This window comes from Belonocnema kinseyi, chromosome 1 (genome assembly GCF_010883055.1).
Source record: "Belonocnema kinseyi isolate 2016_QV_RU_SX_M_011 chromosome 1, B_treatae_v1, whole genome shotgun sequence".
NCBI classification, from domain to species: domain Eukaryota; kingdom Metazoa; phylum Arthropoda; class Insecta; order Hymenoptera; family Cynipidae; genus Belonocnema; species Belonocnema kinseyi.
This window is the reverse complement of record NC_046657.1, coordinates 176,728,168-176,743,545: the sequence shown is the minus strand read 5'-3', so window position 1 is coordinate 176,743,545 and position 15,378 is coordinate 176,728,168. Positions and strand designations below refer to the sequence as shown.

Sequence of the window (15,378 nt, the reverse complement as noted above, 5' to 3'; positions counted from 1 at the left end):
GGAGCTCTTCTTAATATTTTGACACCAAAATCATGTCGATACACCTTACCGACTGCGAGTAAAGCCACCCACGCTTTAACTTGACAGACTGTATATTATACATGAATAAATTCGAAAAATTAAGATTCCATATAGGAAAAATCATTTATGTAGATTTAAAATGATTTTTTTCGAGTTCCGACTGTATTTTTTGTGCTAGAGAGCACGTAACCCATGAGTTGAGGCACATTAAACACCTAGCCGATTCATCGCTCAGGTTATTACGCCATTCGAGCCTGATTTAGATATAAACTTTTGTGGTCCACTTGAACAAATCATTTGAGAAGTGAGGTATTTTTAAGGTGCATTGGATCATCAGTAAAAATTAAAATGGATTCAGTTTACGAATTTTCTGTAAAAATTGTGTACCTGTTCTATTTCAGGTACATAGCAGCTGGTCTTATACATCCTTTCAAAAACTTTCACAGAGACAGCTGCCATTTTTCTTTTCCAGGTAGTCTTATCAAATCTTTCAATTTTGTGCCTTGGATCCAGAATCAAAATGGCACAATAGATCCAGTTACTTTTATCATAGTGCTTGAAAAGTTTGTCTCTAGATGCCTGGACAGCGGCTATGATCTGTTTATTAACGGCTTTTTTGACATGTTTTCCCTTTAATCATTCAATTCTTCATCCAATTTATCGACCAACATGTTGAATCCAAGCACGACGTAAGGTAGAGTAACATACTTGTCACCACTGGAAAGCTTGTTGGAAACTTGGAAATGCCGTAAAATCTTGCAGATCTCTTTAAGAATCAACCATTCTTGTCCAGTGAGAAGCAAATGGTTCAAACTTTTGTCATTTTTAAACAACAAAACTAATGGCTTTTTCATTTGAAGCACTAACTGAATCATTTTGAAACTAGAGTTCCACCTGGTATTAACGTCCATGATTGGACATCTAAAGCCTACGTCGCAACATTCGCAGCAGATCTTTAATTTATTTCTCCATTATTCGGAGTTTCTCAATTTAGTGAACTGTGTCCTCAGTTTCGTAAGTGGAGTATTACAACTATTGACCTGTTCTTTGATATCACCGTCTGTTTCTATCTCTTCAATGTCTGTATCATCGCTGACGCTTTTTTCGAGATTTTCATGAATTTTCATACTTCGGCGATTTTCGTCCTCTACTTCGATACTATGTTCTTCAAACATGAGTTCTTTCAGTATATCCTGTGCTGATAGGATCAAAATATGGACATAACATCGGAAATTCTGGTTTTAAAAGTCGAAAGTCATTATAAAAGACAATTCTCTCATAATTGTTGTATTTGCAGAAGCGTTGTCTACGGTGATACCTTGAACTTTTTCTTTAAAACAATAATTTGTCACGGCTTTTTCCTATTAGAGCTTTGGGTTCGTTGCGTTTGGGAACTTTTGCCAGTGGATTTATGGAATGGAAATAATTTTGGGTTGCATCCTCATCGAAAAAATTGTACGGTAGATACTTTTTTACTATCCAGTCGACTGTCCTCTTATTGAATTGCTCTGAAGCAAAGGTCTATGTAATACAAATTGGAGAATGTTAAACCTTAACCCATTAACGACCAAAGCTATCAATTTTATAATATGAGTCTGACCGCAAAATTTATGGGTATAACAAAACAATAAATAGATCAAAAGTACTGTTCCTTATATTTTTGGGTGAGCTAAATTCGAATCCGTGGTCAAAATTCGAATATTTTGACTTTAAAATTAAATGTAGCACAAATTTTACACGAATAAAAATCTCTTAGAATTATTCAAAGAATATTCTTGAATTTTTTCAGATTTTTTGAGAAATTTGTTTGCAAATTTCAAATTTTGGATTTTTTGAAAAATCAAACATTTTTTCTGAAAAATCTTAAAAAATTTCAGTGTTCTATGATTAATTTCAGTTGAAGAAATTTTAAGATATTAACGCGTTTTATGTCTGAAAAAAATTATAAAAATAAAAAATCAAACATTTTTCACTATTTTTGTATGCAAAAACCACCACATTTAATTTTGAAGTCAAAATATTCGAATTTTGACGACGGATTCGAATTTAGCACACCCAAAAACATAATGAACAGTACTTTTGATCTTTAGATTTATTGCCATCTTCAATTACTTTTTTCACACATTCTTTTCTCATAGTAAAATTAATTTATTAATATCAAACTTTAGTAGTTAAAAGAAGAGGTTCGAAGGTAATAAAAACGTTGTTTTTTAAAATGTAAATATTGCTGGTACGGCAGATGGAAGTTAATCCCTGCTTGAAACTGGCTGGCACGATATCTCGACTTCGTGCCACCGGAAATAGAAAAAGTTGTGAAATTAGTGAAATATAAACAAGTATCTATCGTGTGAACAAGGATAATTTTGTTGTATGTTATTATAAATGAATTATCCTAGTTTACACGCTACTTTTTATATTATACTAATTTCACAACTTTTTCTATTTCCGATAGCCCGAAGCCGAGATATCGTGTCAGCCAGTTTTATGCAGGGGTTAACTTCAGCCTGTCGTACCAGCGATATTTACATTTTAAAAAAGCTGTATTACCTTCAAACCTTCAAACAAAGGTTTATGCTAAAAATTTTAGCTTCCTCGTTACATCTGAAATAGGAAAAAATTATTAATACAGATAGTGAAAATTCGCTTGATAATTAAAAAGTACCAATTGGACTGAATTAATAAAAAGTAACTCATTTACCGTACTTCTCTAATAATTAATTTGGTAAGCATATGGATTTGTTAAGAGTTGTACTATTACTGGAATTAGCAGACCTTGATTATTAATAATAAATTTTTGACAAAGTAAATAGTAGGACCTGGAATTACTTACACTAATAGCTTCTAACTAATTCTAACTCTTCTTCTAACTAACTAACTCTTCTTCTAACTAAATCTAACTCTAAATCTAACCGTCTTATATTTCGAAAGCTTTCACGGTGTTCCAGTCGAATTCGGGGTTTCTCGGGTTACCCTATCCTACCTACATTTTTTATACAGTAAAAAATTAAAATTAGAAAAATTAATTTCATTATGGCAATTTAAATTTTATAAAACTTTTTTTCCAAGTTAATAAAAAGTGTTATAATTTTCCATGCCTAGTCAATCCAGAAATCTCGAGAGAAATATTTTTTAAGTTTTTAACTTATTTGAACGGTCTCTTTTTTAATTAAAAAAAAAGTTAAATGAGAATTTTCAAAATATGTATCTGAATATCAAATTTCTGTGGAATAAAATATAAAATATGAATACAATCTTTTTAAATTTGAAATAACTAAATGGGTTAAAGAAATTGAAGATGATTTTATAAGTATCAACTCCGAAAGAATATTCCATCATTTACTCGGCACATGAGTGTGTTTTAACATATATTGCCAAATTATAATATTTAAATACGTTGCAATAACAATTTTAAGGAACAAAACAAAAGTGAAAGTTGAAAATATTCTGCTTTAAAGATGAAAGCGATAATATTGTTTTAAAATTAAAGTTAGCTAAAAAAAGTGTTTATTCTTTAAATTAACCTAGGATTTAAATGATTAATTAAACTAAGTTTTATTTATTTTTTTTTTAAATTACTTCAGTTTGTAGTGAAAATAATGTATACACTTCTTTAAATTCTTTAATATGCAGTTTCTTCAAATGATGCTTTACTCCTGCTGTCATTTTAATTGAAAGTTCTTCCTGTTTCTCTAAGCGATATATTTTACACCATGCCATTTTTAATTTTTCTACGTAGAAAATTTTTTTAAAAATGTATCCAAAGATTTTTCATTCTTCTTTCCTTGTTTACTCATATGCCGAAGTGCTTTCTCTTGATGAGTTGATTCATTACTATATTCGGATATTGAATTATTTATTTTTGAGCTATTTATATTATTGTATAGCGATTTTAAATTTAAATTTTAAGTTCTAATTTTGAGATTTTAGGATTTAAGAAAATACATTTTATTCTTATCAAAGAAAAATACTTCGAATTGCTTGGCGTTCCCTCAATATTGCCAACTAAATCTATATTTGACGATGATCTCTAGCGATTTAAATTCTCAAAATTTTTTTGAAATTTTCAGGATAAGAAATTTTTGTGGACTATTCATTTTAATTCACAAACTTAAATATATTTTCGTCAATGAAGTTTCTGTTGATACATCGGGCGAGGAAAGAGATAGAACGAGATGAGATGAAGCGATAAAACCTAAAGAGAGAATTACATTATCAATTTTTGAGAATACTTCTAGAACGACTGAAATGAGCAAGACAACCGATCATCTCGTATCGTTATGCAACACTACTGTGGCCGGCTGGGGCCGGATGATCACTGACTTCAGCTTTTTGGGGTAAAATCCACTTTTCTTGTGGTGGTCACGTAGCCCATAATTATGACTGGAATGGGATCCCAGATCCTCTTGATCGAGGACCGAGACGTAGGTGGAAAAGAATCCCCAATCCTCTTGACAGAGGACCGAAAGAGTAGTAAAAGAAAGATAAGATCCCAGATCCTCTCTACAGAGGACCGAGAACTACGAAAATAGAATTCCCTGATCCTCTTAACAGAGGACCGAGAATAATGAATTAAAACAAAAAGGATCCCAGATCCTCTCTACAGAGAACCGAGAAATGAGAAGAAGAGGAAAATAATAAGAGACATAAGATAGAAGTAACAAGAGATAGTAAAAAGAGTAGGAAGAAGTAAAAAGCAGAAAACTAATAAATAAAGAGGAAATTCCCAGATACTCTAAACAGAGGATTAAGACGTAGGAGAAAATCACCGAACCTCTTGGCAGAGGACCGAGAGTAATAAATGAAAAAAAGGATCCCAGATCCTCTCTATGGAGAACCGAGAATTGAGAAGAAGAGGAAAGTAATAAGACATAAGTTAGAGGTAAAAAGGCAGACAGGTAAAAAGCAGAATCTTGAAGAGCAAAAGAAAACTTTTTTTTTCTTTTTAAACGAAAGGATTAAATGAAAGGCTAGGGTTGCGCAAAATTATTAAGTCGTGGTAAAAGTTCGCTACTCAGAACGGCACCTTTACCGGGTGGTGACTGTGTTGGTACTGACTAGGAGTTCGCCGCCAGCAAACAGGTCAGCCGCCTGCGAGCAACGCTGCGGCGTGAATTGCACCCAATCGATTTATCGGTTCATCCAAGATCGCGGCTGGCGCGCGAAAATTCAACTGAACCAACTTATGGGCTTATAACAATTTGTTTTTTTAACATATGCCTTTTTGAATTTACCATTTATTTCAGGATTTGGGATGGATATGGTTATCATAAATAATAGTCTTAAAGTTTTCCAAGTGAACATTTTATATCAATCAGGAATTAGAGTTTTCTTAATTTTTTAAAATTCAGAATAATATCAGAATATGCTATTAACCGGTAAACCAGAAAAAGCATAAAAAATTATTTATTAAAATTCATTAGGTTATTTATTCTCGGATGTATTTTATTTATTCTAATCTGATTCTAATTAAAAGCAATATATTTTGAAAATGAAATTAATACACATTTTGTCCTAAGATCTCTGAATATTGGTTTCAAAATTGTCTTTATGAATAAATCGCGAGTTTAAAATAAAGTTCTTATCAAGAGTATAATAAGGATATACAGAAAATTATGCTTTCCAATACCCTTTTCATTAGATATTTATAAACAATGTAGAATACAGGCAACGAATTTGTAACTGAAAATCACTTATTTCAAAGTGCCCTCTTTCAAATAAAAACTTTTAAAATGGGTACTTTTAAATTTAAATTTATATAAATTAAAAACATTGAATTGTCGAAATTTGTAAGAATACTGAGCATTTTGTAAGAAACTGATAATTTTGGATGACAGTCTAATTGAAAGTGGGCCCTCTGCACGTAAAATCCTGGAAAAGAAGACATATCATCTTAGCGACAACAATTATTAAACTTTGATACGTATATGAGAAAAAATATATTTCGAAATAAAAGTTAGACCTTCAGTATATCGGAAGATCGGAAAGAAAATAACAAAACCTGCAACCGATCAAAAATTTGCAAACGTTTTTCGCTGATTTTGACACAATTTGCACTTTCCTCTTCTCCAATTCTGCAAAACGATGAAATTTAATTTATCGTAATTAGTCCGCCTTAAAACGCGATTACATTTTATAAAAAGAAAAGTATAGCACACCAAAAGCCGATATTCTCTCTACAGACCACATACGTCGGACCCGGCGCCCGTCTAGTGATAATTATATCCTTGTTGTTTCTTATATTCACGCACCGTTCGTCCGTTGCCTTTCGACAATCTACATGTCGCTCAGCGAGTTACGCCTGTATGCGTTGCGTATGCGTGAGAATAGATATACGTGATATCGAAGTCAAATGCACTTATCAGAAACCATTTCGAAATATAACTCGTACGACCTCCTAAAACTAAACTAACTAATACTTTCCATCCCATATTCGGTTTGCGATGCTCTTCAAGAGAAAAAAACAAGCTTTTTTAATAGACGAATTAAAAAAAAATTTAATGCTGAATTTGGAGAAAAACTCAAAAATGTTCTTTGAAATGAAACATCAGTGTGAAATAATTTGGTTATTGTTTAATGATTTATAAGTAAACATAAAACTAAAAGACTTTAAAGCACACTGCTCGCATTGAACTAACACTATCACGCATCACACATAGGGTTGAGAAGACCTCAAAGGACCTTTGCCGAGAAAGAAAATAAAAAGGGTGGGAGCAAAGTTAGATACACTCTGTTTAGTAGACTTTAAAGGAAAGACCATCGAAAGTACTAACGTATGTCACAGAAATACTTTATAAATTTAGATTTAGATTTTCGTAGAGTAAAAAATAAAATAAAATTTACAAATGGCAAATTTTACTCTTTGTAAATTTATAAATTTTTCTATTCAATTAACGATAAATTTCAAAATTAACAAATGCACCAAGCTTACAATTATGAAATTTCAAAACTGGCGAGTTTTCACAGACAAACTGATAATCTGACGGAATGATTGGAAGAAAAGATTATAACTTTGCACTAAAAAAAACTTTTTCGCTGTGAAATAAAAATATATATAATTTCCTATAACTGTGTTGGAAAGTAACATTTTCCACGTATATACCTCGAGGGCAGCCTGTTCCACCGCTGCAAGGTCAACATCATGACATCAAGCAAACAACAAAACCTTCGAACTTTATTAATAGCTAGTTCAATTGAATTAAAAACTTTGCAAAAAACTTCTACAGATTCTACTGAATATTTCATCTGGTTGAAGTTTTTGATTGCTTAAACTTACATCGATAGACTTTAGTTATATAAGATGTTAAGCTGTTGACCAGGGTGTAATAACATTTCAGTAAATAACAAATTAAATTTAACATACAGGTGCAACATTTCGTAGAAAGAAGTATTTTATGCTGATGAGGACTGTCGACGTATAGTCGAAGCATCTACCATATATGCACTGAGAATCTCTCAGACATAATTTCAATAAACTGACCAGTAATTGATTGAAATTTTGACTTCCATCTACAAGGATAGACTTTACTATTTAAAATATTTAGAAGTTCTTTGTTGGCTTACCCAGAAAAAGATCCATACATTTTTTATAAGAAACAAGATAAAGTTCCATTACTATACCAGCTGTAGTATAGTTTCAAACATAATTTCTGAAAAATTTGAATTTGAAACTTTAAATAGCTTATTATTTTGAGCGACTTGAAGCTAGAAAGGCCGAAAATTGAACGCTGTGCAAAAATCTTTCCTTTCAGAATTATTTCCAAAAAGAAGAAAGTTACAACTTTATTACATGAACAAAAAATGTGCACAATTTTTTCTATACGAGTATGTATTAGGAAAATCCAAAAAAAAATTTTAATTTGAACGCTGCCAAGGTTACATATCGCGTGCTACGATGCCGCGGTTTAATTATGAATTTGTAAAGTCGCCAAACAATGCAATTCAAAATTACAAAATGTATTAGATCTTGATTTCTAAATTTTCAAAAGTGGACTCTGTAAATTTATTTAAAATTTTGTAATTGATCAAGTCGCCAAACAATAAATTACAAAATTGCGAAATTTACCTTATTTACAATTCTAAAAATCAAAAATAAATTTAAAAACTCGTCAGTTTTCAAACTGTAGAATATTTATCAATAAATTTCAGAGGATCTAGTGCACACACACACGTATGCATTAAAACATTGTTTTTTCACTATTTTATTGACATTTTTCTTTGCCAAGTGAAAACTGCTCTATTTAATATCTTTGGCTGCGCCTAGAGAGGTCGATGAGAACCAGCGCCCCGATATTTAAGCATTTCGTTGGCACCTGGGTCCTCAAGGTAGAATGCACTTGCTTGTCTTAAAGTTCGGATAGGAGTTTTCTGAAAAAAGTATCAAATAAGGATGCAAAGAAGCGATAATTTAAAATTTGTAAAAAGTAATTAAATCAAGGTTTTTTTGTGCTGAAACGAATTAATTTAATTGTCTTTCTACGCTGGCCAATATTTTCATCATAATGAACTTGGACAAGTTCTAGCACTAAGAACCTTGATTTTAATTACTTTTGATCTATTTTACTTTAACATGCATTTGAACATGGCTAAGGATACGCTTGCTTGGTCCTTTATCTGTCCTCACTGACGTAAAAATATGTTTATTGTGGGAGAAAATGGCACTTACGTTCTTTATTTCCAAAAAACTCCTGGTCAAACTTTAACACAGCAAATGCATTGCAGCTTGGGGACCCTGTTTGTAAGCGATATTCTCACAGCCGCCTACACAGCCTGTCGGTGTTTTACAGCTACAATATCATGACCCTCCCACATAAACTGTCAATTTTCTCAGATTTTTTTCCCTTTTGATCCCTTGACCATCGTCAAGTCGGTTATTGTCATTCGACTGTTGGCTTCTGCTATCGTTACATTTCTCCATTTCGGAAAAAGAATATTTTCACTTAAAATGTTCATTTTCTCAGAACCAAGATAAGGCTTCCAAAATTTGTATGGACCGGAGGATCACGCAAAACCCCAAAAATCTGGCGAATTTTCTTTCTTTCTTTTTCAAAAATCTAATAGCAAATATGTATTGGGACAATGTCATACAAATAAAAAAATTCAAGCCGGATTAACGAACATCATTAAACGATAGAACAACGTTTGGCTAGCCAAAAATCGATTCTCGTGTCAGACGTTATGACGTGATCGAGAAATACATATTAATCAATTTCTCATGTAGAGCCCTTTAATATACGAATTTTCAAATATCTTTTAACACTATCTTCTTAGGCGCACAAATTAAAATAGTAAAAAAACTAAATAGAGTTGTTTGCACCCGTGTCATGTGGTGTGACGCAAGACTTCAGTTATTGTCAAAATATCCGTTTTCACCATTATTTACAGAAAAATAACAAACCTTGCAACGGTGCATTGTTGGCTAATGTATGTCGATGACCAGCTTCAGTGAGAAGGTCAATTACGAGAGTCGCCAATTCCTTTGGAGTGAATCGCGCTAATTTCTGCCTCCCTTGGTTTCTCGTTGAAGAAAGACGTGGATTAACTGGTAAAAATGGAACTGCACATCTATCCGGAAGAGAAGCAACTGAGAGCCAAACTGTATAAAAGATAATTATAACGAAATACAAAATATATTCACCTTCTTTCCATCAAATAACTGTACGCAAAGATTTTAAATTAAAAGACCGCAGTCTCAGGATATGAAATAAATACTAATACTATTAGGAATTGTTTTTAAAATAATATTTTGCAATTGAAGCTAAAGGCTGCACAATATATGATAAAAATGACATTATGAAACATGAGAAATATTTGCCCGTTAGCTTTCTATAATTTTTAACTAAAGTGATTTGTCAAAATATTTATTTTAAATCTTTTTTTAATACATTAGAATCACATCTCTCGTGTCTGACATTTGAGACTAATCTCTCTTTACATGTCTCAAACGACATTCTTGCTTGTCTCAGGAACGTACTAGGAGTGTTGAAAGATTACCAATTTTTTAAAGATTTAAATATTGTTGCGGTACATGGCAGAGTCGGTACGCTTGGGACAACAGTAACTTATGGACAACAAGTCAATTTAAATATAGCCTGCGAATAAAAATTGGGGATTTCGATACTTGAGTATTTTCTCTTTTTTATATTTTTGTATCGCATGAATTTGGGCTCGCAATCGATAATTGAAACTGTTCTTTAATGTCTGTGACAACTCGTAATTTTTTTGTTATAAAAATATAGTGCGTCCAAGGTGTTATAGTTAATTTTCTATCATTTGGTATATTTTTTAAAATAAAAAATATTATTCACAACATTATAACATACAATGAAAAATATAACTCTCACTGTGTTATGGTTTTTCAGACTTTGTCTAAAGGCAAATTTATTTAAAATTTACTGAAAGAAACTTATTTAAAAATGTAATTAAAATGAATTTATTTACAATTTAAAACATTAAAAGTAGCACTTTTTGTCCAAAACTTATCTTTTTCGTGTCCAAAATATACCGCACTCCGGTATGTTTTGGACAGATTGTAGAATTAGATTATATTGCCTTTTGTAGATATGTGGAGACATGAACTGTTTGAAATAATTAAATAATATCATCAAATGATACGGTATTGAGGCGTGTACATCAATTTTTAAATTAGCGTTCCCTTTTAACAATAATAATTAAAAATTTCAAAGTGTTCCAAATATACCGACTATCTCCTACTTTATATAAGCAAGTCACTAAACGTGTATCGTCGTCTCAATAAACAACTTAACGTGAATATTTTACCAGACACGTGTCTGGACACGAAAAAAGATCAAAGGAAGGAGATTTTACTGAATAGTTTATTATTCTACTTAGGACTTATTTACTATGTTCAAGATTCAGAGCATTCGCTGAAAGTTTACGTCTCCACATTTAGATTCAGCTTCTAAAAATCTAAAGAAAATGAACCGTGAGACAGGAAGACAACAAGTATAATAAATTCACCAAACATAATGTATGGAGCTATTATAATGCATGCTCTTCTGAGATCAATACGTGTTCTTAATTAATAATAACATAGTACAAGGAAATACGTAGCTAAAAACAAGAGGCATGCATTATCACCGTTATACTTAAAACTAGATCGAATATCTAGGCTTGAAGACTTACCTCTCCTTCGGAATAGCATAATAGAAAAGTCATGCACATTAATGAGAAATAAAACTGGGGATGATTTTTATATATGATCCACTTTGAACTGCCAAAAAATTCCAACAAACGTTGAGATTCAATGAAATTTACATCGAAAAATATTAAAGTACTATATACAAGGAAACATCTATCAACGGTCAAGGAAAAAGTATTTTACACTAATTTAAAATTGAGTAAATTAGCATTAACCTAGCTTACGAAGTTTTGTTTCCTACATCTCGTTATGACATTTCTACTCACTTGCATCTGTTTCCCTGCGATCAACTTCATCGTACACATCCATAGCTAACTCTTCTAGCAAATGATTGGGTAGCTGCAATAAATAATAATTTTATAAAGTGCTTATTCAAAAAAGTCGTGCATAAGTGTCGTCACGCTCTTTTACGATGGGGGGGGGGGGGGGGGGGGGGGGGGTGTAAGGTCCATCAAACATGAGGAAGCGTGACAAGAAGGGAGCTTGAGGACCTACTCCGTGGCATCACAGTTGAAATTCTAACATTATTAGGGATAACATTCAAAGATAAAATAAAAAACAGACGGCATATGGGATTTTTTTTTTCTACTTAACTTTAATGTTGGTAGCGGCTGGCGCCGATAATGCCCCGATTTTATAAAGACCACAGTTAGTTTCTCAAAGTCCGGGAGAACTATGTCAAGCCTTGAGTGTTCAGCAGAAACAATTTCCGAGAAGATGCACCTCTAGCATATTCAGTGCACCTCATTCTTGACAATTTACTCTATTTTCTTGGGAATTTTTAACGGGACAGCATCGCTTTAAATAGGCTAATAGGGTGCCTCATGAAATCCTTACTTTCTAGATTTTCTACAACCTTGAATTGAAAATTTCTTTATTGTATGCGAAAATGATTCCCAATTTTGCCAGATTTTGAAAATAATATTTAGAAGCCGCTATGGAGCTTTTCGCCCCGAAAATTAGACTTCTTCAAGTTTTTAAATTTTAATTTCTACCATTTAAGCTCTGACATCTTGCAATAAATACTTTATCAGAGTGCCGCGTGGCCCTTAAATTTGGTTCATTATGACAAAAATTTAAACATGGGAAATTTTCGTCCTACATTAAAAAAAAATTACGTAATCGATAAATTCTTGTAAAAGGAAAGTTTGTGGAATCTTATTTTTGATATTTAATGTTTGAAAGCACACATTTTCTACTCAATAAATAACATACGTGTAAGGCTTTATGTAAACCCGCTGGGCACCAGGTATTTTCCGAATAATTATTGAGGACCAGCATGGGTATATTTATATTTATAAGTATATTTATTTCACCGAGTGAATGTGCCCTATGTGATAAATTTTAATGCTTACATTTCGGGCAGTTATTGTTTTTTGACTTGCACTTTCTTAACAAACTATGAGTGTCAATTGTAGATTAAGATGTCAGCTATCTCATCAAAATGCAAAAAAATTATTAAGTTAAAATTGTTGAAATAAACAAATAAATGTGAAAATAAGGTAAAGAAAGATGATAAATGCTTATTTGTTAAAGTATTCTACATTTATTCATATAAAGAGGAGCAAAATTAAAACTATACATGTTAATAATATAACTAGAATGAAATTTTACACTGCAAAATATAAACAATTAATCTTAATCACTCGTCTGAGCGGTTAACGCACACTGCGCGACGGTGGTCCCGGCATATTGGGATCTGGCAAATGAGACACGCTGTATCGGCTTTCCTGTCCAAACTGGACTCGCAAAGGTGGCAGCGTGTTCGCTTTGACAATCGGTCAGTGCGTTCCTGAGGTGTAGAAACTTCAATTCCTAACATGGAAGTACAGGTAAACCCCTCAATAGCCCTGCCTTCTGAAACCCTTCCGAGATTGACGCCGTGCTGCAAGTAGGTGTAACAGGGACTGCGCGGGGTGCACGGGAGAGTTAGTTCCCACCAACCGTCAGCGCCAAAATCGTCGCAGTCGGGAGTCAATATAGCGAACAGTAATAGAGACGCTGCGTATGTACATGCTTGGAAGTATCCTGGACTCTTATTTTACACTCGATTTTTTTTCCCTGCGACACTTTCAAATTAACTGAATTAATAAGATTCAATGAAAAAATTCACTTCAAATTTATCACGCTGAAAACTTTTTTTGTACATTTACGGTACCTTAGCGAAAAACTTTCTCTTATAGCCTTTTCAGATATTCGAAATTCATCTGCAGGGAAACGATTCATAGTGCGTTTTTGACAAATAAATGCAGCATGAACCCCTTATAAAATTTAACTAGAAGAGAAAGACAATATGATAAAGAAAATAGCCGGTTTCTGAACAGAAAACAGCAAAAATCTCTTTACGACTTATAATATTTCAATGACATTTTTAAAGGAAGTCTCTAGCTGAGCGCAGGGTCATTGCTGCTCAAAATTTTCTCTCGGATATCAAAGGGCAGAGGTCAAGTAGCGTCTTTTGTTTCAAGGAAAAACCAATAAAGTTCGACTTGGTCCGAATTTGCAGTAATGTGCACCTTAAAAAATATTCAATTATGAGCTTTATTGCCATGAAATCTTGTTATTATTAACTCAAGCATCTCATCTTTAACTTATATTAAATTAAATTGTGTTAGGGCCAAATTTTACGTAGGAAAACATATCCACTTTTTAAATTATATATCATTTCCAAGAAGATAATGAGCTTGGAAAGCAGAAAATCATAGTTCACAATAGTGTTAAACCTATACATTTCACTAACGTTGAAACATTTGGAATCTTCAATACGTAATATTTATTATTTATTTAATATTCTAGGTCGAAACACTTAAATTCTTGTTTGAAAATGTATAAATTGATGTCAGTAACTTTAAGGTTGCTAATATCCACTTTTATTGTTTTCATAACAAACAAATCTCAAAGGTTAAATGATGCTCTGGTGATAACTCTCGCATTATACAATATGGCATGGTTATAATTGTAGATATTGAAAATGAAAAACTTCAAAAGTCGAACTTTCGAAATAAGAAACTAATACTCGACCTTTAAATATTATTTTTTAAACCTAGCAGAAATACGGGATCATTAACGACTCGGTCATTCAAGATGGTCGGCGATTATTTTGCGATAGTAACTTTTCACAACTTGCCATTGTTTTATTCGAAATGTAAGTTCTTTAGAACAGTTTCCTAATATTATGAAATGTTATTTAATTTTGCGATTCAGATAAATTAGCTATAAACGGACCTAGCTGTTATGCACTCGGTTTTCTCCAAGTAAGCGTGCTGAGTAATGTACATCTTTTTTAGCTGAACAAAATGCACGTGAATAACGAAGCAAATTCTTACTGCTCAAAATGCGCGCGCGCAACGACACAGACTTAAAAAAATTGTGTGTCGTTGGGTATGCGTACATACATCGGTCTACACCCGTGCTAAAAAAAGTCATTTTCAACGCGCTTTACAGGCATCAAAAATCTACTTTTTTGCGCAGGTCTGATAAAAATTATTTACCACGCCTAAAATAAGTTCGCTTTTTACCTTTTTACTTTTAGCTTGAGATAACTTACTTTGGACTGTACCAGGCTCATTAACTGCAGTCCTAGTTAGAAGAGACATAAGAAGTCACAGAAACACGAGGGCCTGCATGAAAAACTGCATGGACATAAAAGAAGCTAGAGAAGTATGCCAGGACAGGAAAGTATGGCGGCAAATAGTTAATAAAAAGAGTGTCAGTAGAGTGAATGACGCCTGAAACAAAGGAACTTGGCCACTAATGGACCCAAGTGGAGAACCTTACATAACGACTTCGTGAGGGTTTTCGTTTGGGGTGATTACTAGAGATTGATCAGCAACCTGGGTCTACCCCTTCCACACACTACTCCTTTCCCCTACCGAATGAGTCACACACTATCACTATCGATTGTTTTATCGATATCGATATCACTATCACTATCGATTGGTTTAAAAAAAAAACTAAAAAATAATTTTTCGGCATAAGGTCACTTTCTTCGTGAACGCTCAAATATTTCTTTGACATCCTGCAAATAGTTGAAGACCATAAATAAGAAGAAACAAACCGGTGGAACGGTTTTCGAAAAAAGTTGATTTTAATAATAATATTATTATTATTACACCATTCAGCCATTTCCCTTTCGGGGTAGGCGTGACTCACTCGGCAGGGGAAAGGAGTAGTGTGTGGATGGGATAGAGATTTTTCAG

The 15,378-nt window shown here is 32.8% G+C and overlaps 1 protein-coding gene across 7 annotated transcripts in view; it reads right to left on the bottom strand.

Annotated features, from left to right (window-relative positions):
* LOC117169747 (ARF GTPase-activating protein GIT1) overlaps window positions 1–15,378 on the bottom strand; it is a 217,037-nt gene that overhangs the window by 115,088 nt on the left and 86,571 nt on the right. For all 7 annotated transcript variants that reach the window (XM_033356589.1, XM_033356267.1, XM_033356417.1 and 4 more), the window contains 2 exons: window positions 11,446–11,518; window positions 9,416–9,613 (listed from right to left, as the gene is read on the bottom strand). In XM_033356589.1, coding sequence (XP_033212480.1) covers window positions 9,416–9,613; window positions 11,446–11,518 — 271 coding nt within the window. The remainder of the gene's footprint in view (window positions 1–9,415; window positions 9,614–11,445; window positions 11,519–15,378) is intronic.